The sequence below is a fragment of the Formica exsecta genome, unplaced genomic scaffold (assembly GCF_003651465.1).
Source record: "Formica exsecta isolate Colony F162 unplaced genomic scaffold, ASM365146v1 scaffold4, whole genome shotgun sequence".
NCBI lineage: Eukaryota > Metazoa > Arthropoda > Insecta > Hymenoptera > Formicidae > Formica > Formica exsecta.
This window is the reverse complement of record NW_021851238.1, coordinates 786,386-805,573: the sequence shown is the minus strand read 5'-3', so window position 1 is coordinate 805,573 and position 19,188 is coordinate 786,386. Positions and strand designations below refer to the sequence as shown.

At 38.3% G+C, this 19,188-nt stretch overlaps 3 protein-coding genes across 5 annotated transcripts in view; 1 reads left to right on the top strand and 2 right to left on the bottom strand.

Moving 5' to 3' along the window:
* LOC115239936 (shematrin-like protein 2) overlaps positions 1-16,608 on the bottom strand; it is a 21,759-nt gene extending 5,151 nt beyond the window's left edge. The window contains exons 1-2 of the mRNA XM_029814807.1: positions 16,352-16,608; positions 13,361-13,723 (exon numbers count right to left, since the gene is read on the bottom strand). Coding sequence (XP_029670667.1) covers positions 13,361-13,442 — 82 coding nt within the window. The 5' untranslated portion in view covers positions 13,443-13,723; positions 16,352-16,608. The remainder of the gene's footprint in view (positions 1-13,360; positions 13,724-16,351) is intronic.
* LOC115240004 (type-1 angiotensin II receptor-associated protein) lies at positions 13,976-15,984 on the bottom strand. Of its 3 annotated transcripts, none has more exons than XR_003884719.1 (6): positions 15,731-15,984; positions 15,435-15,469; positions 15,230-15,341; positions 15,080-15,152; positions 14,717-14,929; positions 13,976-14,455 (listed from the first exon to the last, which is right to left on the bottom strand). XR_003884719.1 is itself a non-coding variant. In XM_029814923.1 (6 exons), the coding sequence occupies exons 1-6, from the start codon at positions 15,767-15,769 to the stop codon at positions 14,385-14,387; spliced, it is 468 nt and encodes a 155-aa protein (XP_029670783.1). In that variant the 5' UTR covers positions 15,770-15,983; the 3' UTR covers positions 13,976-14,384. The 3 variants fall into 3 exon arrangements, 1 of the variants encoding a protein (XP_029670783.1); XR_003884718.1 differs by having other exon boundaries at positions 14,721-14,929; positions 15,731-15,983; XM_029814923.1 differs by having other exon boundaries at positions 14,792-14,929; positions 15,731-15,983.
* A 210-nt stretch (positions 16,609-16,818) lies between the features above and the next one.
* On the top strand, positions 16,819-19,133 carry LOC115239997 (methylcrotonoyl-CoA carboxylase beta chain, mitochondrial-like). The gene is made up of 7 exons (XM_029814908.1): positions 16,819-17,154; positions 17,395-17,648; positions 17,727-17,998; positions 18,082-18,229; positions 18,295-18,710; positions 18,790-18,924; positions 19,053-19,133. The coding sequence occupies exons 1-7, from the start codon at positions 17,041-17,043 to the stop codon at positions 19,061-19,063; spliced, it is 1,350 nt and encodes a 449-aa protein (XP_029670768.1). The 5' UTR covers positions 16,819-17,040; the 3' UTR covers positions 19,064-19,133.
* The last annotated feature ends 55 nt before the right edge of the window (positions 19,134-19,188 follow it).

The following is a 19,188-nucleotide window of genomic DNA, read 5'->3' as shown; positions in this document are numbered from 1 at the left end:
ATAAATAGTATTTAATAAAATTATATATATAATATATATTTAAAAAATCAAATATGTAGAGTACGTTTTTTTATAGAAAGAAGTTTCTTTATTGAATCTTTACCAAGAAAAAATCTCTTTTATCTTTTCTCGCGCTCGATTTTCCGTACACGTCCGAACAAATGAATAACCAGAAGCGGTAGATTAATGCGATACTTGTACGCGAACAAAGGAAAAAAGTAGCCTGATATAAGGGATAAAATATTGGACGAACGATGGCGCGTCCCAATCGACACGGAGTTTGTTACACGATACGCACCGGTAAATTTCGATGCGATAATATATGTATGGTCTTCGGGGCTACATTAATACGATGTTACACCTCACAATTCGCGCGACACGACCTCGAAAACCGCTATACAGCAGATGATTCTCGACGGGCGACACGCGACCACAATGTGTTGGTCGTGTTTCGTTCCGCCGAAAATCCGCAAAGTACCAATCGCATAATAAAAGACATATGACGGCGGAAGTTGGTTACCGTAATTATTATAATTCACAATTGTGCATTAAGTTGCATCGCGATTGTGGCTCAAGGTTGGCAGGATTGACGATTCACTCAGATATCCTTGCATTATTTTTTTTTTACATCCTTTGCGGTTTTTAAGACATCTAATAAAATAATTAAGTTCTTACAAGCTATAATAACAAAAAAGATACATTAGCAAAATTGAGACTCGATAAATAATTAGTTTTAATAAATTGTCTCTCAAAATTAATTAGTTTTAATAAATTAATTAATTTTAATAAATTGTCTCTCTCTTTCTCTCACATTTAATGCCTTAATTATAAATTAAATAAAATCACCGAGATTTTAGCCAGCTTTTAACGACCGAGCATCGCCGGAAGCCGCAATCGAATAAAAACTGGAACATGAAAAGTGAAGTATTGCGACGCGTATATGCGCGCCGAGGCCAAAACTGTCGGACACTTTCAACGTTGACGATCTCGTAAAAAAGAGGCATTCGCTCGTGTGGAGTGCGCGACGTCCCGGAACAAAAGTGCGAGCATAAAAAAGCGGAGAACCCGAGAGCGACAAATAGACAAGCGCGAGCGTGAACGCACGCGGCTGCGACATCGAAGTACTCGGGGATAAATATCTGCATTTCGCGGTCGCAAAAATATAGCTCGCGGCTAGAGATTTCGCGATTTAATGTCGGGGCGCAATAGGCCGAGAAGGGGTCGAGAAGGATTTCAACGGTTTGCCATTGAGGTTTTACTATACGGTTGAGATTAACGATTAATTGCGGGAGAAACATCGTTTACGCGGCAACAAGCAGTCGCGGAAAGAAAGCTGAGTCGTCTGCGAATTTGCGAAAGTTCAGGGACAATGGAAAGCACGCACGAAAGGATACCTACGACCGAGATCGTATTAAGAACGCTCGATCGAGTATGTTCAACACGATCCCGGATGAGATGACCGTCTGGTCTTTAACTCTTCACTTTGCTGGGAAGCTTTTTTCCACTGAAAAATAATCCGCCGTCCATTCGTCCAGCTGGTACTCTTTCGAAGGGATCGCTTCAAAGGAATTTCCTAATTTTATGATGCATTTAAGTAAACTCTCAAATTCATCGATACTAAATATATCCCAAGTGTCTTAGAAAGACCGGCCAAAACACATTTTAATATTTATATTATAACAACATTATAATAAAATAATAAATAATAATAAATATTGTAGCAATATATCCTGTATACACGTTATAGATTTGCAGACTGTGAAAAGATAACGAGTGCTAATAATAAGTAGATAAGAGAAAGAGAAGTTCAGGGACGTTGTGGACGCGCGTAACGAGATTCAAGGAGAGCACCTCATGTAAGACGAACGGCGTACAGGTGAATCGCAGCAGCCGGTTTTCACGTTTCGCCGAAAGATAATTCAGACGGTTATCTCGCGCGTCGATCGTATCGTCCTTCTATCGTTTCTCGCGGATCACCTGCCGAGCGTGCGTGCCCGCACGCACGCAGGTTACACACGTTGGCGTCATTCTAGCGCCAAGAAAAATCTCGCGGGACGTATCACGACAAAGGCGGAGAAGCTCGTAAAGCGGTAAAGGAAATAATTGAACACCTGCGCGCCGTGGCGGGCTTAATTCAATTAGCTCGCCCGACAAATGCCCGACACTTTCTTTGTGCGTCCGATGTAAATTTTACAAACGGCTTTACATAAGGGCCTGCCGCGTAAATCTGGATGCGCGACGACCGGCTCCGACAACTTTGCGTACGCACGAGTATTTTTTGAGAGATAAAACTGCCATTAAGTATTTTAATTCTGCAATATAACGCGACTAAGAGATATAGAATAACGGAACTTTTTATTGATGACTGGAAAGCTGAAAGATGGACTCGCAAGCAGTTTAACGACTTGTTTGTATCAATAACGGTTTCTGAAAATGTCGAGAAAACGATCTGAAATGTGCGCTTTAAATTAAACTTCTTTTTTATTTTGAAGAAAAGAAAATGACTCGATTTAGAATATTTAGAAAAGGAAAAATTTGAGGAAACCATTATTTTTATAAAATTATTTTCCTGTTTTAATATTTATAATTATGTCACAAGTATTATTTATTTTCTATAAGCGTATTGAATATTCATGTTATAATAATCGTTTAAATGCGTTTTTTTCATATAATGATACAAATTTAAAGTTATTTAAATTAAAGTTATTTAATTTAAAGTTATTTAAATTATTTTGAATTATCAATCTTTTGCTTTTTGGCCTCTGTATTCGTTAATTCCGTCGCTGGATCGTCCCCACGGTCGAATTCGCGTGTGTATCGCGTAGTGCCACGCGACCCGAAAGGGTGTTCGACGTTTCTGCAGGTAAAAACGAGAAGAAGGGCGGCGAAAAAAGGAGCCACGATCATTGAGGTATACAGAAACAGCAGTAGCGGGGGACCCGCCACCCTCGGGGCCTACGACCCCGAAAAGAGGTGGGATACCTATAGGGTTCTACCGAGGGAGTAAAGAATAGAATCAGACGAGAAAGATGGAAAAAACGTAGAAAAGGGCTCAGGTAGCCATTGGTGCTCAACCGGGCTTGCACCATTCCTATTATCTCGATTATTCCAATAAAGTTTTGCGAGTCAATTATTCACGAATTATTACAAAAAGAAATTAATTTATAGCCTTTTTTGAGACTCTCTTTGCAAAGAGAATCCCCCAAAAAGCTATAAATAAAAGATACAATAACAACCTAGAGGGTTGCACGAATATATTTGTACCTGATATTCTTGTAATAATATCTTGAGAATAATTAATTCATCGTAACACACACACACACAGAGTTTTATTGTATATATATATAGGAAAAATAATAAAATAAAATATGAAGAATATTTCTCTAAAATTTAAAAAATGTGATATTATTTTTATGACTGTACAGGAAGTGCAATGCCTCTTAAATGGTAGTCCTAGGACCCGAAAGAATCAAATCGCGGGTGCACAGTGAGATCGTCGAAGCGAGGATAATCGAGATTCGAAAAGGACGTGTGCGTGCGCGCGCACACACACGCACATACAAATACGCCCTTCACTTTCAGACATTATATTCTCTGGTCCTGTATCTACGCTAGTGATCTTCGTAAGTCCCGAAAACCGCAGAGCGCGACCCGGGTCTCACGGGGCTTAGCGCGGAAGCAAGAGGAAACGGCGTTTCTCTCTCCAGGAGGCAAAAATTTTTGTGAAGACAAACTTCTGGTCACGCTCCAATTTCCCCCTCCAGCGAAAATCGAAAGAAACGTCGCGTGTGCCGACGGAAGCCCGCGGGAATACAAAAGCGGCACGACAACTGGCCCGAAGAAAAAGAACCGGAGAATTTCGCCTCGCGAAATTATCGCTGAGCTTTTACTATTTGAGGAGAGAAGATACCTTTGTATTTAAAAAATATATATACATAAATTAACAAGATTACTAACTATTTTACGATTTTTCTCTTTGCACGATTTTATTTAATATTTAATAATTAATTTAAAAAATTGTTTAACACACATGCACATGCGCACACTTTAAAAAAAATATCTGATACTAATATTTTAAGTTCTTTCAGCAAATAATTTAATAATTTTATTCAAGACATATAATATAATGCTAAACAATATGTTTTTTTTTTTTAATAATTCTTTCTCATGGTTGTATATATCAAATAGAAATGTATAAAATAATAAATTATAAATAAAGATTAAAAAATCATAAGATTAACGATATATCAAAATCGTGGAAAAAAGTGAAACCTCCAAAAACTTCGATACATTGAATACTGAATATTGATACTCGTATGAGCGTTACGGTCACAAGCAAGCAAACGAAAGAGCAGAAAGAAATTGTTAGCGTGACAAAGTCGGCGTGCAGCAGTGGGAGAAAGAAAGAGCGCAAACGAAAGATAGGGAGTAAGAGGAAGAATCGTCCGTTGCGCTGTTCAGGAGTAAACGGAACAGCGAAGGTGTATTTTGTGGAGGAGAAGGCTGCCTGCCACGCGACCATGGGGCCCCATAGTGGGGATGTCGGCGTGCCAAGGGGCCCGCGGGACCAAGACGACCGTGGGCCGTCGAGAGGGCGGGCGTGTGTATGTGGGGAGACAGAAGGAGGAGGAAGGTAGCGAGGCGAAGGGGGAAATGCAGCAGCAGCAGCAGCAGCAGCAGCTGTCGCTGTCAGTGCCCCCCTTCGTGTTACCCTAGAAGGGGCCCACTGGAGGACATTGGCGCAGACTACGGGGGCCCCAGTGTATCTCAACCTGTCTCGCTGGTAAAATCACAGGACAACGTTGATGCTGCCTACATTTTCGGAACTTCACACGATTTAATCTTTGAAATCCAGAAAAATCGTTGATTTATTAGAAAAACAATCTCAATTTATCTTACGATTAGTAAGACAATAATTGATCAGTTAAAAGACTTTTTATGTAGACATAAAAGAAAGGAGTAAATATTTAATTATTCTTTTGTGTATCATATATATTTAATATTGTTTCTTCGTGCTAATTTTAGAGATAAATTTCAGAAATAAAGACCATTATAAATTCCAAAATATATCAACATGTAATATTCTGAAAACAACAAATTCTGATATAGACGTAATTACGACGTCAGCGCGATCCAGTTCTACATCGAACAGTTGAATTTAATTCAAGTATTCGAGAATGTGGGTTAAACGCGAGTTGCATCATGCTCGTTGGTAAACGTTGCACGTGGCGACGTTTACCACGTACTCGAGGAACGCTCCTTAACATTCTCGATCGTCGCATAATACTGGACCGAAAACGAGAAGAGATCGGATCGATCGCTCGTGGCGATTCGCGGCGAGTAAAAGTATGCCCGTTGTCGATTCCGTCGATCGATGAAAACAGGGGGGAAACGTGTGTATAAAAAAAAAAAAAAATAAATAAGAAGAACAGGAGAGAGAAAAAGAGAGAGAGAGAGAGAATCCGAAGTGGCCAGAGTGCGTGCGCGCGCGTGCCGTCGTCGCGGCACGTGGCACACACGTGTTCCGGTTTCTCTTGCTCTCGCTCGCACTCACTGGCGACGCCTCTATGCGACGCTCGTGACACGCGTGTTCATTCACGCGGCTCTACGAACGATGACGACAACGACGGCAGGACAACGAGAACGAGGATGAAGGTACAAGGAGAGCGAATCTTGTGATGGTTGCCCTCCGGGATATACATTCAACAGGTGATCTCGCGGCACTTTCAACGCCATTTTTACTTCCGCAATTCACGCGACCGTGATAAAGCTCGAACTAATTGAGAAAAAGACGCGAACCTCTCTACCGGAGGAGTTGCCAGAGTTCGATTAAATATATGTATATAGAGAAATATCACTATATATGTTATTTATAGTGTGTGATATTGGTTTAAATTAAATTTTGATTTATTTTTCCCAAAGTTTTCCTAGATTCTCCAAGGTTCTCTGAATAAGATATGCACGCATTTATAAAAGAATCGAGATAAATTAGAATAAAAATTAATTTTGATAGTAGAAAAGTTAACCGCGATACATTTCGTCGCGTCCGACCGCGCGTGTCTCTCAACAAAATCCCATGATCGTTTACCTAATTAGAAACGACATTCCTCCGGACTTGGTGCGGGCCATTGAACGTCAGAAGGTGACGTCGCGCGCTCGAGGACAGTGGCACCTGCCAAAAAATCGGAGCCCCTTTTTCGAAGCCGGCGCCGCCAGCAGAGCCCCGAGTGCACATTTGTTGTTCGAACCCCGGTCCCGTGGACGCATATACACGCGTGGCGGTATACACGGCGCGTAGTACGTACGTGCACGTACGATGCGTACTACGCGGCCCCTACATGTGGGCCAGACCTAACGAAATCTGGCCAGATGTCTATTTTGAACGTGGTGCAGGTCGGTGCCGTGCGTCGCCGAAAACCCACCCGGTGCATACGCGCCTCGCTCTTACATGCGTGCGTGCGTGCGTGCCCACACACGCGGGCTCGGCCAGATTCGTTCTTTGGATTGCACGTGCTTTACAGGTGGCATCGCACACCATCTCCTACTAATTCTTGTCGTCACTCGAGTGAATAATTTACATGTGGTAAGTGTCAATGTACGTATAAAAGAAACAGAAAAAAAATAAACAAAGAAAAAATTTATTACGATTTTTATATCACGTAACCAAATATTGATTAATTAATTATTCTAAAAAATATTACTATCCAATTTGTTATTAATAATTGCATATTAATAAAATTTTGATAACAATTAATATTGAAAATTCTTTACGTTCTTTTTGTGTGCAACCGTATAAAAATTTGCTTTATAGATTCATTATAGAATAAAAATAAAAACAGAAAAATTGTTAAACCATCTTAGATAACCGTATAATTAGCATTAGTTCAGTTGATCGGTAAATGTAATTAGTATTGTGAAAATCGATATTGAATACCAAAGAATGAAACGCTACAAAACGTATTATATTATGAAGTTTCGCTGATCTAACGACAAAATATGGTTGAGAACCACCGCACCTACGCCAATGGAGCAAGGGGATACCAGGATATGGTGCCCCTTGTAGGGTGGGACTTTCAGTCAGGCTGGTAAGAGACACGACTCTCTAGGACGATAGGTATTTGTCCTCGCAGAGTATGTCATTCGATAGCATCGCGATGAGATTTTCAAAGACGGTGAACTTTTATTCTTGCCTGTCGACAATCCCGAAATATAACTGTATCTCTTTCTCTCTTTTTTTCTTTTCTCAATTGTAACTTTAAATATTAACAGTAAAATACGATATTATCGACAAAATATACTTTTACGAGAATTAAATAAAACTTTGTGTGTAATATTTAAGATATCGGACATACATTAATCGGTTGCCAGGTGTTTTATGAAACGTTGTACATGAAGACCCATACGCGGATCATCCAGCATCTTTTTTATCGCACCAAGCTCGTTCTGTAACCCAGTTCTCGCCACGGCTAATGGACTTTTGCTCTTCTCTCGTGGAGCATCGCAAATTTGCGGAGTGGAAATGAGGGTGGCAGGGGGAGGGCGCACAGAGAGATGAACAGAAAGGAACTTTGAAGAGACACGCGCAGAGTACGACCGCGAGAGAAAGAGGGACAAAAAAAGACGGAGAGAAAGAGAAGTGACGAGACCGGGAGAGGCGCGGAAAGAGAGGACCAGGAGCGAGAGTTTCACGCAGTGGCAAATTCATATCGACCATAACAGGAGCGAAGCGAATGGTGGTATACGCGGTTCGGTAACGAGGGACTTGCATTAGTCAGGAATTCTGGAGTAACACGCGCCCGTGTTTTTCGCAAAAAGCCTTAAAATGTCTTCCATTTTCTGTCGTTTGCCTTCCGCCGACAGTTGTTCTTGGCTGTCTAAAGTAACCGCGATGAGATCGAGCGCATATATCGATGTGTAAGAATCATGCAACACGCTATTTATTCGAACATAACTCGCGAAGGAAATATGATTTTGATGCGTTGGGAAATGTAGAGAATTTTCATGCGTTACGATATTTTATTATCGAGAAAATATTCGATATGTGCTTTTTATAAAAATCTTAATTTAACTTTGAAATTGAAACGTAATTACTCCGGGTGATAAACGAATTTTAAGATAATGAGGATTTTGTACAATAATGTAATTCTTTAATTTGATAGATTGTAAACGTAATTATAAATTTTTTTGATGTGATAAAATATTAATGATATCGAAATAAAATTATTACTTCGAATGGGATTTTATGTGACCTATCGATACCACTGCACGCTCGTGCGTTTTACGAGAGAGTGAGAAAGAGGGAATAATGAAGAAAACGCGAGGAAGAGAGCGAGAACCAAAGCAAGAGAGTGAACTTGATACAAGGAACGAAGAAGGAATGATCCTGATTGGGAGAATGCGCAGTGTTGGGAGAGAATGCTCGTTGGCGGGGAAAGGGATCGAGTTTAGGGCGACGGGTGAACAAGGAGGGTCAAGGGCGAGAGGGGTAGAAGCAGATGCTCATCGAGTCCCCGCTGTAAATGTAGATTATGCTCGCGCCCTTAATTTGTGTGCGTGCATATGTGAACGCACTCTGGACTTGGCCTTTTCTAAGGAGAGGATTGAAAAGCGTCCAAGGAGATGGCCGTCCGTGTGATAAAATTCGCCAGAATATATTTATAACCGCGATACTGCTATCTTCTTCGCGAAATCTGCCTGTGCATCTCGCGTAAACGCCGTGCTCACGCAAAGTTGCACCACTCGGTTAATAAACCACTCAGTATTAATAAACGAAGCAACGTACGGATCTGATCGCGGATTTACGCGAGGAGATTAAGCGGATTTTATTCCAAATAATCGTATATTCTCATGCACATTTTATTATATAAATCTTCTACATTTTAAATCAAAGATATCAAAAAAGTCAATATTTAAAAATTTTTTTATATCTATAAAATACTACTTTTTATAGTTGCTATACTATATTTTTAAGATTTGATATTGAATACATGCGAAAGAAATTTAGAACAGTTTTTACGACAGAACGTATAAAGATTGAGACTTTTAATTTTTTTTTTAAATAGACTATTTTTAACATTTTAAAGGATCGATCTTTTTTCTATTAAAATGAGTCAAACATGGGAGGAAACTAAAATTCTGCTTAGATCGTACGGCGTCGCGATTTGTATATTTTTCCGACATCGATGGAAGGTGACGCACCCTCTTTCATATTTTAAGTATGTGGGTTTTCGACATGAGCCATTATAAGTTCGAGGACGCGCGCGCGAGGCGCGTGCACGGGAGACGGAGAAAGAAAGGCCGAGAAAGAGGTGGCGGTACACGGGAGTGAGAAAAAAACGGAGAAAGAGAGAGAGATGGAGCGAGAGGCAGGTGCATCACGGTGACACTCCCTCGATAATTCTCCGGAGAGAGAGAGAGAGAGAGAGAAAGAGAGAAAGAGAGAGACGGTGGTAGGTACACACGCTAAAGAAAGAAAGAGAGAAGAGGACCTAAGTCACGAGTGTTGTGTCTGGAGATCGTTTATAGTCGTTCGCTTAAACTCTCGCTCCGAGGAAGGAGAGTTTCGAAAATGGCGTCGATGGACCCAGGTCGGAATGTTCAGCGTGGCAACCTTCGCGATGCAATGATACGAGATATCTCAAAAGAGAATCATAAAAATGGCGATAATTAGATGGATCTCTTACGTAGAATACGTGTGTAAAGCAATCTTATTTTTGGGAAATAATAAAAAATAGCACGCTGACAAGAAGAATGCAGATGAATATATATTTGCGTTTTCGAGTAAAACAAATTTGATTACTCTGAGTGCCATTAATAACGTCATAAATACTGTCTTAAGTCATTAGGGATATACTTATTTATATTAATCAAATTCAAAATTCATTTTCGGTCGAATATATATGTTCATGGAAAATTGAATTTAATCGCTCTCAGAGTAATCAAATCTTGCTTCACTCGAAAATGGTACATCTCTCTATTTGAAATACAGATATTAAATATCTAAGACACGATAAAAAATATCTGACGGCTCGCTAAAGAATTAATGATCCGATCAGCACACGGCAGTCCGCGACGTTCGATCGATGCTATACGTGAATCATGTGTGTATATGTTTGTTAAACTATATTTTATCAAGCTCGCTACCACTTCCTGAAACAAACTCGTACTCAGGTAGATTTACTCGTGAGTCATAGAGGGTACGCGATAATTTTAGATTCTAATCGACTATTCGGTTCAGATACCATGTTTTCGCTGCATTACGCGTAATTTCAAATCAGATTATTTTCTCGGCGCAGACGCGAATGTTTATCTTTGCCAATGGATTCTCCAAGATGCATCCCACCGCCGCCGTGGCGAAATGCAGCGCGAAATAATTTTCGAAACGCCGTCAGATTTATGAAACAGAGACGAATAATAAAATGTTTATTACTCGTGTTTTATATCTCTATTTGTATTATTACGTTATTACGTTGCATATTTGTAACATTTTAGTCGAGTGGAACATCATACGCAGGAGGAAAAAAAAACTGAAAGATACGGCAAGTAAGTTTTCTCGAATGAGAGAGAATTAAAACGTATACCGGAAGTATTTTCGGTAAGTAGGGTGGATGCTATTTTCGGATACCCTTGCACTTGAACCCTGCGTCAACCCTCGACTCTCTAGGACACTACACAAAATGAAGCAGATGGATGTTGTATTATACAATTTCTTTTAATGACAGAAGCGTTTTTCCGTATTTATTCCCTCTTTGTGTATAATAATTAATAAATAATAAATTACACACATTAATACTTTTACTGTGTTATGTATACTACCGTTCTCTACGTTGGAACCAATTGAACCGAAATTTAATACGAGTTGTTTACAAAATAGCAAATCGAGCGATCGTGCCGTGAATTGAAGGCTCGCGACCGTCGTAATACGGCTCGTTAAGTTATGATACGCATAGTAATATGAACCTTAATAATACAGTCGCGGTGTAATACGGTCTGCGGCGAGGCCTCTTCAACGCAAAGCGACAATCGTCGAGATTAACGGGCCGAAACAAACCGACGACAAGTCAACTGTCTCATAGTTATCAAATTATGAGAAACGAGACTCGGTGAATCTGACACCCGGTAGAAACATTCGAGCGTAAATAATGAATCTCATCGATTTTATCGTAACGGTTCTCCGATGAAAATATTTCATCTTTTGTTGTCCAAACCAATCTTGATCGATATTGAATAATTTTATACGAAATGAAATGTATGTGTGTATGTGTGTGTGTGTGTATTATGTTTAAAATCATCAGTAATATATTAATAAAAATTATATCATTTATGCAGTACTTGAATTAAAGAATAGAAAATATAATTCAATATACATATAATTATCTTGTGTTTCGAGAATTTTGGAAAATTTTGTGAGAATGTTATCGCGTAAACATCTATGCGTAAAGAATTACGAATTTATTTTGTTACGAAATATTACTCTTTCTTTCGAGCCGTCCTACAAAGTTTTATAGAAAAACGCAATGCCGCGATATAAATTATATTTAACCGAATAACCGGGGCACATATAGCTCCCGCAGCATTTCAAAGGAATATGGGAACGCCTCGGACGGGGCGTCTAGAAGGCGTTTTTGCGGTCTCTCCGAGCCGCTCGGCTGCGCCGAACTTAGCCTACGAGAGAGGGCCTACAGCGGTCGTCTTCCAAACAACGTCTCAAACCAAACAAACGTTTGAGACTCAGTTACCAACTATGCCGCGGACGACTACCGCGCAAATACATCTTCTCGCGCCCTCCTCTAAATCGTAATTTCGAATTGCTTTGTACGCTCTGAAACGATAATAATTACCACGGGAATTTCGCGGCTTCAAAAAGCACTGTCATATGTTATTAAAATAGTTCTACGTTGTCCAAGTAGGTGTAAATATACGAAACATGATTATATAAATAGATCAAGAAAGAATACATTTACATTTCTTACAAATAAAATGATTTCTAAAACAATTTTGATGAGAATATTTATTTATAAAACAGGAAAAATGATTTTATCAACATCTTTATACATATATATATATTAAGACTATTTCTTTTTGTTTTATAAGTAAATATTTTCATCAAAATTGTTTTAGAAATCAATTACATATATATATGTTTTAACTTAAATAAATATTTTAATCACGAGCCTTTATTTATTTTTAGCACTTATAGCGTTTTGTGTCAAGTTTTTATGTAGTTGATAAATAGCAAGTAAATATTATTCATCGTAAAGGATGAATGATTCCTCTATCTGATAATAAAAATACTTGGTACTTAAAAACTAGAACTTGAACTGGAATATATGACACGTGCTGCGACGATCGAAAATCCACAAAGAATGAGAACCACTTTCGCGAGGTAACGCACAACTCGCGGCACGCAACGGCGCATCGCTCCGTGGCTGCTTCTCTGGCAGGTGTATGAAGCGAGAAATAAAAGAAAAACGGCATATCCTCTCCGCGCGGAGGCTGACCGAGAGAGCGAGCGAGGGAGGGAGGAAGGAAGGAAGGGAAAGACAGAGAACTCGCGAGAAAGAAGGAGAGAAAAAAAAAAAAGGGTTTCGATTTATGGACTCTCCTGCATTACATTCGAGCGATTAACCACTAACGATTCGTACGATCGCGTTGACGTCCCGGCACGTGGAACGAATGTATGCTAACGGATAATCCGATCGCGGCATCGCGACGACGATCGTCTCTTTCCCGGAAGTCTCCCTGTCGGCGTTCACCCTCGCATTCATACGATCATACAAGGCATACATACTACACGCATACATATACACATATACACATATACATCGCTCAACACTGTTGCATATGACAGCGAACGACGACGTAGGAGCGTCTCTCTGGCGCGTCTAGGTTATGTTATTCGCATTCCGGCGCGGCGCGGCGCGGCACCGCGATGCACGCGAGGGTGAAAACTCGCGCCGACGAGGACGAGGATCACGGCATCGGTGAGAATAATCACTGGGCGCGAGGAACACGAGACAGAGAGCCGTTGCTCTCGGCGCTAGTTTCCGTCAACGGGGCAGCACTGTCCAGGGCACTAACAAACGAACCAAAACACAGAACGGGGTAGACCAAGAGACGGCCCGTCATCGACAATTCTCGTACGATTCTCGGCGCGATCGCGAGTTCGATCGACCGATTGAGAGACGCGAGAGACGGACTTTAAATACGTACCGGATGAGATACACTAGACACATCAGAGAAGACAGATATAGAGCGAGAGGGAGAGAGACGTTCGTCGCTTTATTTTTCACACGAGCCACGCACGGCGCGAGTATCCCCGTGCGCGATATACACGGCACTATCGACGACGCACACTCACCAGGCTGCTTGTTGGCGATCTTATTGAAGCAGTTCTGAAAGACCTCGTAGAGATGCATCGGCTCGTCGTCGCTGGCCGCCATGTTTTCGCACGAGACGTGAAAACGAGTGGACGTTCCGTGGTCGAGGCGAGTGGGCACGGTTTCGCGGTGCGGCCGCGCGCGGAGCCACCCTCCTCCCGCTACGATCACCCACACTACTGAAGCGTGCAGCTTCACGGACGCGGCTCTTATACGGGCGCGGCTGGCGCCACCTCATGTCCGCGCTTCAGCTTGAGCGCCGCCACGCTCGCGGTTTGCGCGCCGCCTTTCAAACGCAGCGAACGATTCAACTTGCTCTTCTTCACTGAATTTAATTTTCTACACTGAAAACACAAATATACATATCTTATGTTAATTAAGCGATTTGAAAAGTTTTGTAGATTATATTATTTTAATTTCTAAAAATAACAAAACGTTTTTATAAAAAAAGACAAACTTTCAAAAAATTTAATAGATTGTAATGAATTCCCGCCGTATCGCAACGAATAACTTTTCGAGGATAATTTTTTTTCCACGACAATGTTTACATCAAAATCTTTTATTCACAATTCGGGAATAATAATAATAATACAGAATAAATTTTCAATGTATTAAAACTGTATTAGTTACATACAACAAGCAGTATGGAAATTTATAGTACATAATATATAAGATTCGAATCGCAGTGTTGAATTAATTGGCAAAATGGATGAGAGAAATATAATTCGAATATTATTATCGATTAATTAAAGTAACTTACACCAACGTAATATTTTTATATCATATTAAGTAAAAAATATAAAAATATTTTATATATAAAATATATGCAAAAGATAGAGAATATTAATATCAATAAATAAACACACATATATAATTTTCGATCATATAATAAGTTGCGTATTAACAGCATCAATAAATAATGTCAACATTATCTAAAATATATTATGTCACAAACATGTATATATTATATTTGGAGTTGCTATTTCAAGCAAATTTCGTTCTATCTTAAACTCCATCAAAATCGGAATTTTGTGGAATAGGATGTGATATGTCCTCATAGTCCTGCCGGCCATAACCTGTAAATAAATGAAACAAAGTAACATACAAACTAATCTTTTTTATGAAACCATTACGAAACAAGAAATTGCTGCTGCTAGACACTACAATTTCATGCAACATAAATTCAGGCACAAAGCAGTCCTAAGGGAAACAGAGTATATATAACAGAGAGTAGATAATTATAACAAGAAATAGATATCTCTAGATAATTAAAAACCGTTGATTATTAACCAATTCACGAATTATAAATTGCAATAAAGCATACAATTGTCACGCACATACTTAAAATCAGATCTTGACGAAGCACTGACGCAATACAAAAAGCGTAGATGTCTACCCAGTGATTTACTGACCCATGGCAGGACTCGGTGCGAATACTGTGGCTAAGCTGCCGTTTCTCGCCTGGCCTATTCGCAGCAGATATATACTCGAGATAGGACGAGCAATCAAATTTAAGATCATAAGAGCTGCGCTAAATTTATTAGCTGCACCTACAAGTTGGTCCAATTAGATAGATACATGGTTTGCATGAGATAATCAGTAAACAATTAATATCTTACTTCCTTTTTTTATCTTTTGTTAACATGGAAAATGTATTTGTATATGTTCATATATACGTTCAATATATAAATTATACTTACTGAAGTCTGAAGGATAGTAAACTGATAAAGTCACCACATCGAGAAATATAGAGAGCACATTTATAAAAAGTGCCTATAAGAAATGTACCGTAATAACTAATTTCAAATTTAAAAAATCATTTTTTTCTTTCTGTGTTTTTAATAACTTACAAATTGAAGTGGTTCATCTGACTCGATACTATGAACAGCCCATAATATACAAACAAAGAATAACGAATTATAAAACAGCACAGATTGTGGACACCAACTTCCTTGAATACTCCTATAAAGTATTTCACACAGATTGTAATAATGCGAGGTTTTTTTAAATAAATGAATGCAAAATACATTGTATCACGAAGCAAGTTGTTCTTACCATGTTACAAGTACCAAATGTATTGCAAATATAATCTGGAAAAATATATAATAAAAAATAATATATAATAAAAGATATTTTACTTTTGTTATTATAGAAATTTATTAAAATTCATACATTCATAGCTTATAAGATTTTATGAGTCATGAAGCATTAGAAATTCATAAGGTACGAATTTACTCATATTTTTCAAAAAATTGACGATAGATTGCATACAATGACATTATATTTATGAAAACACTGAAAATGCGCACATTGAAATAAAACAGAATGAAATTAATACTTTATTTACATACCTTTAAAGGAAAATGAGATAAATTGGTTATATTAGGCATTTTCGTTGCACGTGACTATAACTATATAACGCGACAAAGTAAAGACGAATTATAACACGATTAAAATATATTTTTCTGGCTGTAGTGGAACACTGTGGAGCACTATCTAATCTATTTTTCCGCCTACAAAACTTTAGTTCGATAACGATGCAAAATATTTATATGTACTGCGTATATCAGCTGTGTGGCGTAGCACCTTTTACAAGTATTGCCATCTGACATTTCCTCATCAAACTATTGTAAAATTCGAAACTAATTTCGCAAAATCGTTCAACGTTCAATCAGTATTATTTTAATAAAAAAATATTAGAATTGCAATCTTGAGTAATATATAGAAATAAACACGATCATGTATATTTGTCCTACCTAAATATCTTGAAAAGAAAAAAAAGAAATATATATATCGTGTATTTTTCTGTCTTTTATAACGTAACAGACAAGGAAAGAAGATCAAACTCTTCTATATCCGTCTTTGTCACTCTTAATTCCGCATTTATCGCCGGATTTATCTCTCTATTTTTATGACGAATGCAAGAAATATCGTTACAGCAAATTATAGAACAACGAAATGTACATAAATACCTGATTATAGTCGTACATCAATTGCATTTTCGCTGCATTTTGGCGAGAAAATAACGGAGTGAAATATATGTCGGCGCTGAGGGAAGGGGAGAGAATTTTGCTCGATTTCGGGCACAGGCAGTTCAGCGATTGTACGCGATGATCAACACGTTACGATAAACGTTCGACACTCACGGAACACTCGCGATTAATTCTCGCGCGCGAGATTCACTTTTAGATGATAATCGCGAGAAACACAGAGCGATCTAAATCCGACCTTGCGGTCTATCGCGGCGCGTGACGTCACTGACCCGCGCAAAATCTATCGAAAAGCGCACAGATTGCGATTCTCGAAGTAATGCAATCGACTAATCGATATGAGACATGCTTCAGTTCGATACTGTCGATAAAATCGCTTTGTCTCTCTTGCACAGCACGTTTAGATATAGCGTCCGTGCATTTACATTTTAGACTTTAGACTAATTCGATTGTACATGGAAGTCTCGATATATATTTTATTATATACATATACATAAATATACATATACATATGTGGATTACGCTGATTAGATAATGCCATAAATTATAAATAACTTTTGAGTATCTTTTCATTAATCTCAAATTAAGTTATAGGTTATAGCACATGTTGATTGTTGTCTATTGATAATTTCTTTGCACGTTATATTGTGATAAAAAAATATTTATACATAATGTTATACAGAAGTCGTTATATCCTGAGGCAATTTCGGCCTTTCGTGAGACTTTATCATGAAGAAGCGTCTGTTATTGGTAGTACACCAGATTCTAGCTCACCAATGTATCAGGTTAAAAAATATTATATTTGTGTATTTCATTGTTTTTTTTTTGTAATTCTTGTGTTTCTCTCTCTCTCTCTCCCTCTCCCTCTGATAATAATATATTTCGTAATTTATAAAACTTATATGTATATGAAACTGTTAGCATCCGATAAATATACAATACTAGCATGTATATTGGAATATAAATAAATATAGTATTTATTTATAAATATTTTAAATATTGTTTTTTTTTTATATATTGCACAGGAGAATTATGCACAAATGAAAATCCTTATTGATCAATTAAAAAACACTGTGGAGAAAATAGTTGAAGGTGGTGGACAAAAAGCGAGGGATAAACATGTAAACAGAGGGAAGCTTTTACCTCGGGAAAGAATAAATACCCTTCTAGATAAAAATTCACCTTTCTTAGAGTTTTCACAACTGGCAGGTTATGAGATGTATGATAAGGAAGAAGTACCAGCAGGTGGGATTATCACTGGCATTGGGAGAATAGAAGGGTAATCCAACGACAAAGTTACTATTTTAATCTTTTTTAATATCATTTTTCATTCATCATTAGATATCTTTCTTTTTAGTACTAAATGTATGATAATAGCAAATGATCCTACTGTAAAGGGTGGAACTTACTATCCTATATCGGTTAAGAAGCATTTACGTGCTCAAGAAATTGCGGAAGAAAATGAATTACCTTGTATATATCTAGTTGACAGTGGAGGTGCAAATTTGTCTAGACAGGCTGATGTATTTGCTGATAAAATGCATTTTGGCAGAAGTTTTTATAATCAAGCAAACATGAGTGCTAAAGGAATAACTCAAATTGCAGTGGTTATGGGAAGTTGCACAGCAGGTTTGTCATAGCTATATTATTGATACATTCTTACTTTTTTATATTTTATGTACAGGTTTATCATATATAATCATATGTTATAGGTGGTGCATATGTTCCTGCTATGGCAGATGAAAATATTATCGTCGCTAATCAAGGCACGGTATTTTTAGCCGGTCCACCGCTGGTAAAAGCTGCAACCGGTGAAGAGATTTCAGCGGAGGATTTAGGAGGAGCTGCGCTTCATTGTCGGTAATTATTTCAGATACTATATTGATCTCTTATAAGAATGCTGACTTATAATCCTTAAATTCCAGACAATCCGGCGTCATCGATCACTGTGCAATAGATGACACTCATGCTTTGCATCTGGCACGTCGAATCGTGAAAGATCTAAATCGGCAACCACCTATGGATGTAAAAATCAATAAAAATATTGAATTGCCTATACACGCCGTCGATGAAATCTATGGCATTGTTGGAACAAATCTGAAACGTCCGTTTGATGTGAAAGAAGTTATAGCAAGGATCGTGGATGGATCGAAATTCCATGAATTTAAGACACAATACGGTGAAACTTTAGTCACGGGATTCGCTACAATTTACGGCTATCCTGTCGGCATTGTCGCGAACAACGGTGTATTATTTTCCGAAAGTGCTCTGAAAGGCACTCACTTTGTGCAACTTTGCGCTCAAAGAAAAATTCCTCTTATCTTTTTGCAAAATATCACTGGTACAATTATAAAGTCATTAGTGCGTTATTTTGTACTTTAATATGCGTTCTATTCAATCATACAAATTCATCAATATAGGATTCATGGTGGGTAGAGATGCAGAATTGGGAGGTATCGCCAAAAATGGTGCTAAAATGGTAACAGCAGTAGCCTGCGCGCAAGTACCGAAGATTACAGTAATAATCGGAGGTTCTTATGGAGCTGGAAACTTTGGTACTTTTTATTACTCTAACTCTATTTAAATTATTTCTTGAAGAAAAAAATGTAATATATCAATATATGATAGGAATGTGTGGCCGATCTTATTCTCCACGTTTTCTTTATTCTTGGCCAAATGCTAGAATCTCAGTAATGGGAGGAGAGCAAGCAGCTAATGTATTGGTGCAAATTGCAAAGGACCAACGTGTGAAAGAAGGCAAACAGGTATTATTCAATTTTTGTTTTTTTTCTTTTCCATATACAGAAATTCATATATAT